The sequence below is a fragment of the Sebastes umbrosus genome, chromosome 10 (assembly GCF_015220745.1).
Source record: "Sebastes umbrosus isolate fSebUmb1 chromosome 10, fSebUmb1.pri, whole genome shotgun sequence".
NCBI classification, from domain to species: Eukaryota; Metazoa; Chordata; class Actinopteri; order Perciformes; family Sebastidae; genus Sebastes; species Sebastes umbrosus.
In genome coordinates, this window is record NC_051278.1 from 8,267,198 (window position 1) to 8,282,725 (window position 15,528).

At 39.6% G+C, this 15,528-nt stretch overlaps 2 protein-coding genes and 1 long non-coding RNA gene across 4 annotated transcripts in view; 2 read left to right on the forward strand and 1 right to left on the reverse strand.

The window, feature by feature from the left end:
- Positions 1–401: 401 nt before the first annotated feature.
- On the forward strand, positions 402–1,165 carry LOC119495945. The gene is made up of 2 exons (XR_005208596.1): positions 402–452; positions 925–1,165. It is a non-coding gene; the product is annotated as an uncharacterized LOC119495945 (long non-coding RNA).
- Positions 1,166–2,504: 1,339 nt separating this feature from the next.
- On the reverse strand, positions 2,505–4,348 carry soul2 (heme-binding protein soul2). The gene is made up of 4 exons (XM_037781410.1): positions 4,164–4,348; positions 3,964–4,072; positions 3,287–3,434; positions 2,505–2,982 (listed from the first exon to the last, which is right to left on the reverse strand). The coding sequence occupies exons 1-4, from the start codon at positions 4,287–4,289 to the stop codon at positions 2,823–2,825; spliced, it is 543 nt and encodes a 180-aa protein (XP_037637338.1). The 5' UTR covers positions 4,290–4,348; the 3' UTR covers positions 2,505–2,822.
- A 3,166-nt stretch (positions 4,349–7,514) lies between these two features.
- The window catches only part of ccdc85a (coiled-coil domain containing 85A), a 31,809-nt gene continuing 23,795 nt past the window's right edge, over positions 7,515–15,528 (forward strand). Inside the window, exons 1-2 of one of the 2 annotated variants that reach the window (XR_005208661.1) lie at positions 7,515–8,442; positions 12,213–13,286. Coding sequence is in view for 1 of the 2 variants with exons in the window: in XM_037783305.1 (XP_037639233.1) it covers positions 8,188–8,442; positions 12,213–13,275 (1,318 nt within the window). In the remaining variant the exon portion in view is untranslated. The remainder of the gene's footprint in view (positions 8,443–12,212; positions 13,287–15,528) is intronic. The other variant, XM_037783305.1, reaches the window with a different exon arrangement.

The following is a 15,528-nucleotide window of genomic DNA, read 5'->3' on the forward strand; positions in this document are numbered from 1 at the left end:
TCATAAATCTGTATAAACATTGTGCTTTGGTTAGGCGATTATTCAAATGTTGAACGTTTAGAGTGAATGAGGGTTTAGAACATCGCGATGGAAGTATATGATGTCTATTCCCATGCTCTATTATGTTTCATAAGTTGTTGCAGCACTTTTTGGGTTGATACCATTTGTTACACAGATCTGGTGCTAAATTTAACAATGTTTTGACCACTAGAGAATTGATAAAAAATGATTAATAATCCCTCCAAAATACCATATTAAGACACCAAGACCTTGAGGAACACCATAGAAAAAGCTGTGATGTGGTTTCAAAAGATTTCTGCAAGAATTGCATTTTTTGGCGATTGGATGACGAGCACTTCTGTTGTGTAAACTGCTCAGGAACCCCCTTATTGTCAATCTAGCATCCTCTGAATGCTCTGGGTCTGTAGTTTGTGGCTGTAAAGTTTCATGAGGTTGTGATTATCCTAGAGGTCACCACAGGTCATATTATACAATTACGTTGATTACATAAATGGAATTGATTTCGTGCTGACCATCATGGAAAAAATGTGAAACTCGTGTCTTCGTACACGAATCAATACATTTAATTTCGTGACTATTTCACAGACTGTTGTGCGACTGGGCTGAATAAACACAAATCTATACATTTATACTCTCAAAATAAGATCCAGTGGTTACAAGTAAAATAAAAAAATATCTTAGGTTCTAAAGGCATATTTACAATTACATTAAGACAAGATGAAAACATTAACCACACATGCAAACAAAGATAAAGCTGTCAACAGTTCATTGTTTATTTGCAGCAGATATGTTTGGAGCAGGAAGCATTACCAGACGCCAAAAATATAATTACTAAGAAGAGTGAAGGACTGCTGGTAAACACCACAACGTTCCTGAAACCGGTTTTCCAGCCAGTTTCATGAGGCTGTGATTATCCTAGAGGTCACCACAGGTCATCTTATAAAGTGAAGTCAAGTTTAATAAAATTGCCTCACTACAATGAATTGTCTACTATGGGGACTAACATCATCACACATTAACACAGTTGGGCTCATTAGATCCACAAGAGTCTCAGCTTTTCAGTGATACCAAATTTATCTTATTCCAAGACTGTTTAGGGACCCCAGTATGCAGAAATATTCAAATACACCATTTTAGAATAGGCGGAAATAACACATTTATACTGCATGTAAAAAACATCATATTTAAGTGGGCATGTCTGTAAAGATGAGACTCATGGGTACCCATAGAACCCATTTACATTCACATATCTTGAGGTCAGAGATCAAGAGACAGCTTTGAAAATGGCCATGCCAGTTTTTCCTCTCCAAATTTTAGCCTTACTTCGGAGCATTATTTGGCCTCATTCACTCTAGCTCTTAAACTGAGCCTGTCACAGACACATATCAAACAGAAACCTGTTTGACGGGAGCGGTGAAAATGTTCTAAATATTTAGGTGAGCCTTTGTTTAAGGTGTCGAAAACATGTTTTGCTGTTGTTGTTGTTGCTCTTGTGTCGGTACTCCTGTCTGCTTCTGCAAACCGGGGGCGTGCTGACTGCCGTCTATTGTAGGTAATACACTGACAATGGATAAGTACCTCATATAATTCCACTTCAAAACATCCAAACTTTCCTTTTAAATAACGATTGAATGGTTTACAAATTTCTTCATAAAGAAAGTTTACCTCTCAAAGTGTACCTTATATTTTCCAATCCCATATAATGTGCCATATTTTGAACCCAGACATCTGTAATTGGCTTATCAATTTCCCCCCAGTTCCGAGCAATAAGTAGCTTTGCTTGTAATAAACCAACACAGTCTCACAGCAGTTTGTTAAATAGTCACGAAATTTAATCTATTTGATTCGCGTACATAAATACGAATTTCCCTTTTTTTCATGATGCTCGACACGACTTTCAACAACATATTTTCGTTTTCTACGAATGTCCGGCAACACGTGACGCACGTGACAATTTCCGCTCTAGTCTTTTCAAAATAAAGCTACTTAGTTAGGTTTAGGAATAGATTGACTTGGTTAGGCTTAGGCAAAAAAAACAACTTAGTTAGGTTTAGGAAAAGGTTGCGGTTTGGGTTTAAATAACACCGGAAGTGCTGTAACTTATAAGTACGGAAGTTACGTGACAAATAAATCAACTTTGACGTGTTGTTTCACACGGGGCACCAACAACGGTCTCCTGGGAGAAAGCCAGCCATCAAACCCTATCTCCTCCCTACGTTCATGGTTCACAATTACGTTGATTACATAAATGGAATTGATTTCGTGCTGACCATCACAAAAAAAACTTAATACATTAAATTTCGTGACTATTACTCAAACTGCTGTGCGACTGGGCTGAATAAACACAAATCTATAAATTTATACTCTCCAAATAAGATCCAGTGGGTACAAGTAAAATAAAAAAAAATACCTTAGGTGCTAAAGGCATATTTACAATTACATTAAGACAAGATGAAGACATTAACCACACATGCAAACAAAGATAAAGCTGTCAACAGTTTATTGTTTGTTTAAAGTAGATATATTTGTTTATGAGCAAGAAGCATTACCAATATCAGTACTAGGAAGTGTGAAGGGCTGCTGGTAAACACCACGACATTCCTGAAACCGGTTTTCAGCATGCAAACAGAAGCACCTGAGCCTGTCTGTCTATCTGTCTGGATCCTACAATTTGTCTATTGTTGTGACACTGTTTATTTCAGCAAGATTGTAGTGAAGTAGAAAAAAGAGAATTCGTTGATTATTGATTGTTGCATTTGATTTAGAGGATAAGTAACAGTGGTTATATGATGTACAGTTTACTAGATTTTGTTGATCCAGATCTCATTGTGGTGAGTAGTAGACCAAAAGGTGTCATAGCCAGCCGCAGAGTAACTATTACAATTTGAATACGTCAAGTCTTCACAGAACTTCTCTGCCTTTTCTTTACCTTCTTTGATGCCTGGAATGGCATTAATGGTTCTGTTGTATGACATGGAAACAATGACAGAAAAAAATGGTTTCAGATTACATCAAATACTTTGGCAAAGTCATCATTCACTGTGAGGTTTAGGCTGGTATGTGTGTCATGTTTTATTTTGCACAATATATATGCCAAATTAACCGATCACTTAAATCTGAAAATGAATAGTGTGAAGAGTGTGAATTCTCAGTTACAGTAAATTCTGACCCCAATAAAGGTCATGTTACATAATTAAAGTGTTGAATGTCTGTTAAATGTAACCCCAACATAACAATAAATTGAAGGATAAAAGAAGGTGTTCACCTGACATAGACATCGGCTTTAGGTCTTGATTCTTTTATGACTAATGGATTGGATATTATTACATTTGATCCAGGAGCAACAAACCAGGACAGCCAATATTCGCTGCCATTTTTGACGGTGGCCAGCGACGGCCAGGAGTCAGAATAACCTGGAAAAGATAAACATGGTACGAAATGGTAAGAAGCTTATATGCAAAACTATACGGCACTACAGGGACACGGGCATGTTTCCGAGGAAACAACCCAGTGGTTTGTCATCTTGTCATCAGGCAAAACTTAAAAACATGTATTTGTTTTGTACAAAACTTGGACAACTCAAACAGATCTTCAAGCAACTGTTTCGCCAGAAAACAAATGTTGGCATTGTACGTTTCTGCAAACCATGGGATACGTTGAATGTCAATGTTTCTGAACCAAAAACATGTTTCATATCAGCCTCATATCACGCATGCACTTTGTGAAATGATTGGTTAGGTTTAGGCAACAAAACTACTTGATTAACCTTCGTTTATTGATGAACAACATTACAAAGCTGGTATTCTCTAATGACTTGTTAAATATTGTGATAAATCCTAGTTTTAATTATAGCACATGAATTGTACCGGTGTATCAAATTAGCTATTAGCATCACAAAAAACAAACTGTATGAGAGAAATTTTTGGTTTCACCCTGACATACCTCCAACGTTGCTCAACCTTGTACGTGCAGCCGTGAAATCAATTATGGTAGTGCCTGCCATCTTGGTGGTAATCCAGTCAGTGGCAACATACGAACGCAACTCATAGTCCTGTAAACACCAGAAACATAAAACTGTTTTTCTACATACACTCTAGAAAAATAGCATACCAAGGCTGTGTGTGAACTGCTCTGAAACCTACCTTTTCTGTGTTTGTCTCAACCACACTGTATTCAGGGCATGGTTTGCCATGACAAAACGCTGGAGGCGTCCATGTCTGTGCTCCGCAGAACGACACCAGGACGAGCACGAACAGTAGCAGCTCCATCTTATCGGACTCTGCAAAGTAACTCAACAGATGCAGCTGCAGACACACTCCTGCCTATTTAAATGGACTGACAATGACACAACTCAACGTACCAGTTTATCAGGTCGCACAGGCACTCCCACTTTGTTTTCCTCTTCCCGTCAAACATTGCTGCCACATAGTTTCACAGTTTAACAGTGAGTCAATATTTTATGTGTTTTTCTGAATGATTTCTTGCTTTCATGCACATGCATCAACTCTGTGAAGGCTGGAACTTGTAGCGCTGCGGGGTATAATGTTAATACGCCACTGTTACACTTCAGAGAGGAGTCTAAAGGCCCAATCCCAGCGTCCCCCCTAAGGCCTTAAACCCTGAACCCTCAGGGACTTGACTGACGTCACCAGAGGTTATCTGGTTTAACTAACCCTAACAAATGAGATCCCGCTAAGTGGTCCTACGACAGTGGTTATCAACTCAGTAAAGAGCAGCACATTTTACAAAGGAAGAGCAGAAGTTCAGCACATAATCCACAATAAAAGTAACACAGTTGAAACTGCCAAATGCAGGAAGGACAGCTGGCAAAAGTAAAAAATGCTGTGTGAATGCGTAAATTAGCAGTTTAATTAATTTAACGGCTTCAAAAGTCAGATATAGTCGTCTAGATAGTGATTTATAAAAAGCTTTCAGAATAGAATTGATGAATAGGTAACTCTTTATTATGGCTTTTGACAGTGATGTGGCGTTTATGACTATTTCAGCCTTCTTTCAGCTGCGTCGCCGATTCCGGCGGTGTGAAACAAAGTTACCTCGCCAACCCCAAATCCTGCTTCGTAGTACAGGCCTCAGGAAAATGGTTGAGTGTGAGAGGCTGCAAGGGTTTGAAATGGAATGGGACAGCACTTTGCAGTGACATATCACGTTACCTTGATGACGCCAATTGTGGGTTTTTATTCAACCCGTCTCGGAGGGAGCTCAGAGTAGAGCCCCTGCTCCTTTGCGTCGAAAGGGGCCAAAGGAGATGGTTCGGGCATCTGATCAGGATGGCTCCTCCCTTTGCAGGTCTTCCGTGTACGTCCAATTGGTGAGAGGTCTCGGGGTAGACCCAGAACACGCTGGAGAGATTAAAGCGTTGCTGGGGAGAGGGACGTCTGGAATTCCCTGCTAAGCCTGCTGCCCCCACGACCCGGCCCCGGATAAGCACAAGAAAACGGATGAACGGATTCAACCCGTTTTCACTCCCAACTCAAATACCACCGTATGGTCAGCGCCCCTCGGCATCGGAAACCGACGCACGGAGGCACCCTTTAGCAACAATATGTGACGAACCAGGCTTTCAACTAACTCCAAAGTAAACTCACCCGCGGCGTTATTCGATGGTCGGAGCAAGTGACGTAGTATTAATAGCATGAGAGTCCGCTAAGGGCAGGCGGGAGTGGCGGTAGATGGGTCAAACAAACTTTCAACTAGGAAGCTGGTATTTGTGTCCCGTGTGAAATTAAAAGTAACGTTGACTTATGTTGTGATTCGCTAGTCAGTGAAGCTAACTTCATCCACGACTGTTTCTTAACCCTAACTACGTGGTTGTGTTGCCTAAACCTAACTTCCATTGAAAAGTTTATTTTGAAAGGACACTACGCATATAACGAGTGTATATTGACACGCTGTCCCCGGTCCGTCCAAAAGTAACGCAAGAGGGGTACCCCGTGCGTCGTTCTCCGATACCGAGGGGCACTGACCAAGCGGCGGTATTTGACGAGTTGGGAGTGAGAATGTGTTGTTTTATTTCACGTATTTTACTGCCAATATGAACGTCTTCCAGGCTCTTGCCTTACGAGACGAGAGGTAACTGTCAAAAACTCAGTTTACTCAGTTTTGCCAAACTTCATTCAGCAAAATTAAAAGAAATACTTGATGAATAAACCAGGTGTGTCTTATAGTCTAATACTGCATTCCTCTGATTTCATGTGTCTTTAATGTACCATCCTAAATCCTTAATGTTTGTGTAAATTTAAATATGCCAGGCTGAACACCCATGTGCCGTCCTCTTTGTTTTCCTTTTTCTTTTCTTTTTTTACTTCCCCCTGGTAACCCTGTGTTTAACGTCAGAGCGCTATGAACTGTGGGTAATTCCCTCACGCAAAGTCTTCAGAAATGTGGACTAACAGGAAGTGTTCATAAAAGACTTAATGATTTGACAGTGGACCCGCCCAAAACCCTTCGACGTGTCTCAATGTTCAGATCAAGATCGAGGTCATATGACGATCGTATGATATGGCGTGTTTGTGTGTTTTATCTGTTCACAACATGTCACTCAATTTTCATAATTGTGGGAAAGTCCGGCCAGAGTGGCTACGAAGAGAGTTAACTTTGAGAGAAACTTTGTCCAACTATAATAAAAAGAGTTTTATTTACCTAACTGTTACTTAGTTTACCACGTATCTTAAAATTTGGCAAATTCTTGTAAATGAATCTGCTGACTGAGACAGTCGAGCATAGTATAAGTATACTTTATATAGTTTATAGTATAGTATACTAGTATAGTATAAGTATACTTTATATAGTTTATAGTATAGTATACTAGTATAGTATAAGTATACTTTATATAGTGTATAGTATACGAGTATAAGTATACTTTATATAGTGTAGAGTATAGTATAGTATAATTATACAAGTATAGTATAAGTATACTTTATATAGTGTATAGTATAGTATAGTATAATGTATATAGTGTATGGTATATGTATACTTTATATAGTGTATAGTATAAGTATACCCGTATAGTATAATTATACAAGTATAGTATAAGTATACTTTATATAGTGTATAGTATAAGTAGACCCGTATAGTATAATTATACAAGTATAGTATGAGTATACTTTATATAGTGTATAGTATACGAGTGTAAGTATACTTTATATAGTGTAAGTATACCCGTATAGTATAAGTATACTTTATATAGTGTATAGTATAGTATAGTATAGTATAAGTATACCCCTATACCCCTATAGTATAAGTATACTTTATATAGTGTATAGTATAGTATAGTATAGTATAAGTATACTTTATATAGTGTATAGTATAGTATAGTATAGTATAGTATAGTATAAGTATACTTTATATAGTGTATAGTATAAGTATACCCGTATAGTATAAGTATACTTTATATAGTGTATAGTATAGTATAGTATAGTATAGTATAGTATAGTATAGTATAAGTATACCAGTATAGTAACATTTAATCCTATCTGCCACCACTGGCCTCATTATAAACTCAACTCACCAAATGGAAGTATCACCTTGAGCAGGAAGTACATGTCATGTAGTACTACATGTAGTAATGTGGTGATACCAGCTGATGGCGCAACCAGACAGAGAGGAGCCAGCAGAGAGAGAGAGAGAGAGAGAGGGAGAGAGAGAGAGAGGAGGGAGATTCTGTCCTCTCCAATAACGCACCTTCATCATCCTCATCCTGGCTCTCCGGCTATGCACCTGCAACCTCCCCTTGCAGTCCCACCCCTCCTCCTCTTCATCCTCCTCCTCCTCTTCCTCCTGTCCTCCTGTCCTCTTGTGCGCAAAGATCGGCCGGCATGCACCTGGAGAGAAACCGCCCTGCAGCCAAGCCGTCCAAGGGCGCAGCAGCAGCATCATCAGCAGCAGGAGGCGGACTGATGCTCTAACATCTGGAGGGTATAGCAGCAGCAGAGCACCGGAGCTTGCAGCATGGGCGTGGGAGACGATGAGAGCCATGTAAATCCACGGACATAGAGCAGGGTGGGTGGGGGGAACCCGAGTAGCGTTTGGATCAGAGTTGTCCAGGGTGTATTTTTGGTGTCTTGGTGTCTAGTTCTCTGAAAATTCACCAAACACAGTACTTTTTTTTTTTATTGCTGCCAGCCTCCTTCTGTATAGTTTGAAAGGATGGAGAAAGGCGCGCAGCATCAGCACCACCAGCAGCAGCAGATGTCCAAGAGCGCAGCAGAGAGTCCTGTGAAGGAGGAGGACATCTCCAAGATGAGCGACGAGGAGCTGCTGAAGTGGGGCAAAGAGGAGCTGGTGCGGAGGCTGAGGAGAGCAGAGGCCGGCAAGAGGAGCGCCATCGTGGAGCACAGCAACCTGATGAGGGAGGTGAACAGGAGACTCCAGCAGCACCTCAACGAGATCAGGAGCTTAAAGGTGAGATGGGTGGAGGTGGGGGGTTCATACAGGTGTGTGCACTGCAAAAAAGGATTTTTAAGAAAGTAAAAAAAGCCTTGTTTCTTTTAAGAAAATATATATATAACTTTTTCTTAATAAGATATTAAGATCTTAATTAAGGTGTACATTCTTAAATTAAGTAAAAAAAATCTTAAAGTCAGGTTAATCAAGAAAGCACAACACTCATTTTGAGTAAACATTTCTTGCTTGTAATAAGCAACATTTTGGCCTATTTTTCTAGTTTTAAGACACATTACAGTCTTCATATGTCTAGATTTATAGTCTAGTTTTAAGAATTCTAGCCAAGCAAAATTTGCTTACCCCATTGGCAGATTTTTTTGCTCAAAACAAGAAAATTTGTCGAAATTTAAGAATATTTGGCTTATTTCTAGTAGAGCTGTTTTTGCAGTGTGTAGACTAGAATGAGCTGATTTGGATCTGTACAGGATTCTTCTGTACAGGATCCTTCTGTACAGGATCCTTCTGTACAGGATCCTTCTGAGATATATTAAAGGGTCATTTAATTGCTGTCTTGTAATTGCTTGTCCCCATGTTGTCCATGTATCAGGTTTTTATGTTTTTTATTTTTTCCCACTCACAATGTTGTTTGGTTATATTTAGTATATATTTAGTATAAGTTTACTTAATATAGTGTATGGTATAGTATAAGTATACAAGTATAGTATAAGTATACTTTATATAGTGTATAGTATAGTATAAGTATACAAGTATAGTATAAGTATACTTTATATAGTGTATAGTATAGTATAGTATAAGTATACTTTATATAGTGTATAGTATAGTATAGTATAAGTATACTTTATATAGTGTATAGTATAGTATAGTATAAGTATACTTTATATAGTGTATAGTATAGTATAGTATAAGTATACTTTATATAGTGTATAGTATAGTATAAGTATACTTTATATAGTGTATAGTTAGTATAGTATAAGTATACTTTATATAGTGTATAGTATAGTATAAGTATACCAGTATAGTATAAGTATACTTTATATAGTGTATAGTATAGTATAAGTATACTTTATATAGTGTATAGTATAGTTAGTATAGTATAAGTATACTTTATATAGTGTATAGTATAGTATAAGTATACCAGTATAGTATAAGTATACTTTATATAGTGTATAGTATAGTATAAGTATACTTTATATAGTGTATAGTATAGTATAAGTATACTTTATATAGTGTATAGTATAGTATAAGTATACCAGTATAGTATAAGTATACTTTATATAGTGTATAGTATAGTATAAGTATACTTTATATAGTGTATAGTATAGTATAAGTATACCAGTATAGTATAAATATACTTTATATAGTGTATAGTATAGTTAGTATAGTATAAGTATACTTTATATAGTGTATAGTATAGTATAAGTATACCAGTATAGTATAAGTATACTTTATATAGTGTATAGTATAGTTAGTATAGTATAAGTATACTTTATATAGTGTATAGTATAGTATAAGTATACTTTATATAGTGTATAGTATAGTATAAGTATACTTTATATAGTGTGTAGTATAGCATAAGTATACCAGTATACTAGTATATAGTATCTGTATATCTAGTAACAGATGAAGGTGGAGCTCTTCTTCCTCCTCTTCTGGTGTTTGTGTTTCTTAATGAGAGAAGAGTTCACATTCTGCTATTTAATTAGGAGAAACATTTGATCTTATCTTCCAACAACACTGACCTCATTATAAACTAAACTCACCAAATGGAAGTATCACCTTGAGCAGGATATTTAAATCAATATCCTCCTCACAAGCACTAACCATACACTTCCACGCAACACACAAACACACACACACTTATTTTTTTTTATATATTTACTGTATTGTTATTGTTGTTATTATATATATATCTAATTGTTTTGTTATCACTATTATGTAGTCATATTATTTCTTTATATTAATCATGTCTCTAGGTGGGGGCTTCAGATAAACCCAGTGTTTTTTTTTGCCTCTTCCTGCACTGAATATTATTCTTTTTTTTTTTTTGTTATGTTGTATAGTCTTAAATTGTGCAAAACAAATAAACAGAATAAACAGAATATATGGCCACATTTACAGATTAAAGGCAAAATGGTCACTTAATAATTAAGGTTATAAAAACATTAAACCTGTTGCATATTGAACAGACAGAATGGTGGATGCTAATGTCAATTTATTTCCAATTTATGCATTACATATACAATTTGTTTAACCCTCTGAGACCCATAATAGATCCATTTTTGTCTTTTTTAGGGGCGTTCAGGGGGTGTTTAGGGGGATATAGCAGGTCAACAGTAGATGTCACATAGAGGTGGTGTACATCATCTGAAAGCTGGGAACCTGACGATTAATTTGAGATGTTTTCTAGTCATAAATCTGTAATAAACATGAATTAATTAATTAAAATAAATTGCAAAAGTGTATAAGGGTTTAGAACATTATGATGGACGTATATGATGACTGTTCACATGCTCTTTTATGTCTCATAAGTTGGTAGGTTTGATACCATTTGTTACACAGATTGGTGCTAAATTTAACCATTTTTTTTCCCACTCGAGAATTCATAAAAACTATCAATAATCCCTCCAAAATACCAAATTAAGACACCAAGACCTTGAGGAACACCATAGGTTTAAACAACTTTTGACATTTGGAGATTTCTGCAAGAATTGCATTTTTTTGGCGATTGGTTGGCGAGCACTTCTGTTCGGTAAACTGCTCAGAAACCCCCTTATTGTCAATCTAGCTAGGAAAGCCATCCATCCTCTGAATGCTCTAGGTCTCTAGTTTGTGGCTGTAAAGTTTCATGAGGCTGTGATTATCCTAGAGGTCACCACAGGTCATTTTATACAGTGAGGTCAAGTTTCAAAAAATGGTCTCACTACAATGAAATGGCTGCTATGGGGACTAACATCATCACACATTAATATAGTTGGGCTCATAGGATCCACAAGAGATTTATACTGCATGAAAAAAACTGCATGGTTTCTGCCCCAAACTGCATGTGATTATCATAAAGTGGGCATGTCTGTAAAGGTGAGACTCGTGGGTACCCATAGAACCCATTTTCATTCACATACCTTGAGGTCAGAGGTCAATTTTTGAAAATGGCCATGCCAGTTTTTCCTTCTGGTACCGATGGATTCCTGAGGTTTCATATGGTATCTGTAATGTATCTACATTCACCAATGTGAGGATTTGCTGCTTTTTCTCTGTTTTATATCACAGTCAACTGGATATCTCCGAGTTTTTTAGACGAGACATTTGGACATTTTTCTTACAATCTTTTGACACTAAACGATTAATCAAGAATAAATTGGCAGACTAATTGAAAACAGTCATTAGTCGCAGCCCTAATTTCATTATTGGTTAATCTGACAAAAAATTATTCATGGTTTTGCCTATAAAACATCAGAAAAATTGTGAAAAAGTGGTGACATTTTCAACTGGCTCGTTTTGTCAACCGTCCAAAAACAAATAAGACAAAGAAAAAGCTCACATTTGAGACTCTGGAACCAGAGAATATTTGGCATTTTTGCTTAAAAAGCACCTCAAACGATTATCAAAATAGTTGCAGATCAAGAAACACCTCATACACACACACACACACACACACACAGAAGTGCATGATGGGAACTCTTCTCACTCATCAGATGATCAATCCCAGCAGGACTGTGCATGTAATCCCTCACTGTGCTGCTCTATGTGTGTGTGAATATGTAAACCAGGACGTGAACCAGAAACTGCAGGAGGACAACCAGGAGCTGCGGGACCTGTGCTGCTTCCTGGACGACGACCGGCAGAAGGGGAAGCGGGTGTCGCGGGAGTGGCAGCGTCTGGGCCGCTACAGCGCCGGCCTCATGAGGAAGGAGGTGGCCATCTACCTGCAGAAGCTGAAGGAGCTGGAGCAGCGGCAGGTGGAGGTCATCCGGGAGAACCTGGAGCTGAAGGAGGTGTGCGTCATGCTGGAGGAGGAGCGGGCTGCGGCGGGAGGAGGTGGAGGTGGAGGCGTGGGTGTGCACGGAGGCCCCGGGCGGAGGAGCTCTGTTGACAGTCAGAGCAGCTTGTCTCAGCTGGGCGGCGGTGTCCCGGCGCCTGGCCTGCTGCGGGACGTCGGCGATGGGAGCAGCACCTCCAGCGCGGGGAGTACGGATAGCCCAGATAACCTCCACCTCAAACCCCCTCCTCTGGGCTCCAGCCCTGGATCCAGAACCTCAGAGCACCCCCACAAACCAGGAGATGTGTGTGAATCCACAGGACGGAGGCACAGCTCCACGCCAGAGTACCACACCTTCCCCCAGTCCTGCCGCCCCCGCGGGGGCTCCCTCACCAACCTGGACCCTCCCGGCCTTCGGGGACACAGCCCGGAGAAACATGGCAAGTCTCCCACCAGGCTGCCGTGTGACTCCCACCCCAAACCCTGCAGCTCTGACCTACTGGCCCACAAACAGCTACTGATGTCGGGGCCGGCGTCACCAGGCTGCAGGAAGAACACTGCCAAGTCCAGCCCGGAGCTGAGTCAGAGACACCGGTCGGTTAACATGGCGGGGGCTGTCTGCGGGAGTCCCGAGGCCAAGCTGGCGGCGATGGGGACGCCCGAGCACCTGAGGAAAGGGCGGGTGATCGTGGGGAGTCCAGAGTCTATACGGCACCACCACCACTATCATCAGCACAGCCCCGGGATGGAGCTCAAGGGGAGGTATAGCAGCGGATCCTCCCCCAACAGGGACGGGGGTCAGAGGAGGATGGCCGGAGACGAGCTGTCCCCCCACCACCAGAGTCTGTACAACGGTAGGCAGAGGGTAACTCTTATCTTGTATTTCAATTCATCACTCATTCATGACCCAAAAATAAGAACAGCATTCAATTTACAGAAAGTTTTATCAGAATGTATGGCTGCACGATTATGGCCAAAATGATAATCACAATTATTTTGATCAATAGTGAGATCACAATTATTTATCATGATTATTCATTGATTTTAGCAACAACATATTTATATATAATATCTATACCCAAAAGTGAAGCCAAAAAACCTCGGCCACCGGATTGTGGCTGGCTGTTAGTTTAGGAAACGCTTGATTTGGTATGCTGCATTGCTTTCTATGAGTAGAATGCACATTTTAAACGCCAATATCGCAGGCGATCGTGTTCATTTAATTGTGGGAAGCCAAAAACCGTGATCACGATTAATATTTGATTAATTGTGCCGCCCTACCAGAATGTCATCTGGCTTTAAAATGATGGATATGAGGCTGTGTATTATAATTATCTCCACCTTATAACGCACTAAATCAATCGATACCCACAACAGAGAGGCCTACAACCAAAACCTGAACCCAGCTTGTACTCAAACCCAATTCAAGACAGAGGCGCTATTTTTTTATTTCTTCTTCAAAGATAAAGTTATATGCTTGCTTTGGAATGGCTTTCTGACGTGAAAAAGAGCAAATTTGACAAGAGCTACAGATAAACGCAGAATATGTTGCATCAAACTTATATACATATATGTATATATTAACTTATTACATATATATTATTATTACATTTGCATGCGATAATAGCCCGTTAACTCAAATTTGTTTTAACGCCACTAATTTCTTTAACGCATTAACACATCTCGCGACTTTTAGGTTGTAGCGGTTCAGTTTTAAAGCTAGAGTGAAGATACCGGTATCATATGAAACAGTAAAACCTGAGGAATCATGTTATACTAGCTTGTTGCAAAGGAGGCTTAATAACAAAAAACATTTTCAAAGGGTTCCCTTGACCTCTGACCTCAAGATATGTGAATGAAAATGGGTTCTATGGGTACCCACGAGTCTCCCCTTTACAGACATGCCCACTTTATGATCATCACATGCAGTTTGGGGGCAAGTCATAGTCAAGTCGGCACACTGACACACTGACAGCTGTTGTTGCCTGTTGGGCTGCAGTTTGCCTTGTTATGATTTGAGCATATTTTCTGTGCTAAATGCAGTACCTGTGAGGGTTTCTGGACAATATCTGTCATTGTTTTGTGTTGTTAATTGATTTCCAATAATAAATATATACATACATTTGCATAAAGCAGCATATTTTCCACCCCCATGTTGATAAGAGTATTAAATACTTGACAAATCTCCCTTTAAGGTACATTTTGAACAGATAAAAAAATGTTTGATTAATCATGAGATTAATTGTGATTAAATATTTTAATAGACAGACAGCCCTAGTATATAAAGACGACCTGCTCTATCTCCTGAGCCACAGCCGCCCATAGACGTCTCTTTTATTCGTCACGAGTGCCAAAAAGACTCCTGTGCATCCTCGCTTATAGATCCTCCAGCTCTCTCCTCTGTCCTCGAGATGCATTTGAGGAATTGAGACATCCGTCCAGACGGCACGCTGAGGTCGATTTCCGGGTCACAGGCAGGAGGACGGAGGAGGAGGAGAGAGGAGGCACAACATAGAGAAATGAGAGGAACGTCATGAGATGCAGTTAGAGGCTCTGGAGAAAGCTAATACAAATAAATGGACCTTGATTTAAGATGAACTGACATAAAACGGATGGCTTGTTCATTCAGTGAACTTGTTGTTTGCTGAATTCACACACATGAACAGACTTGAACAGACACTCGCTGCCTTAATTGGCTCAGACCTTGGTTTAATGTACGGGAGGAAACACAAGGTCACACACTAAGTCTCAACAGCACAGCTAAGCTTAGACCCAGTTTAGGAGCCAGACTTACTCTCATTCACACACACACACACAGGTCTCATGTGGATTCACTGGCTGTGGTAATAGTGGTGAGAGAGTGAGGGAGATGTGTACTCATCTGTGTGTGTGTGTGTTTGTAAGCAGGGGAACGTGGGTGATGCAACTCTCCAGGGCGTTTGGGTTACATAGGTACGCTAGAGGTGTGTTCAGGGCCGAGATGCACACACATGAGAAACTGAAGTGAAAGCAGAGAGAGACAGTTAAAGAGATCTGAACATGTGTGTAAAGTACATACGCTGGGACACACGCTGGGACGATACGACACCTATCACCCAATTCAATAC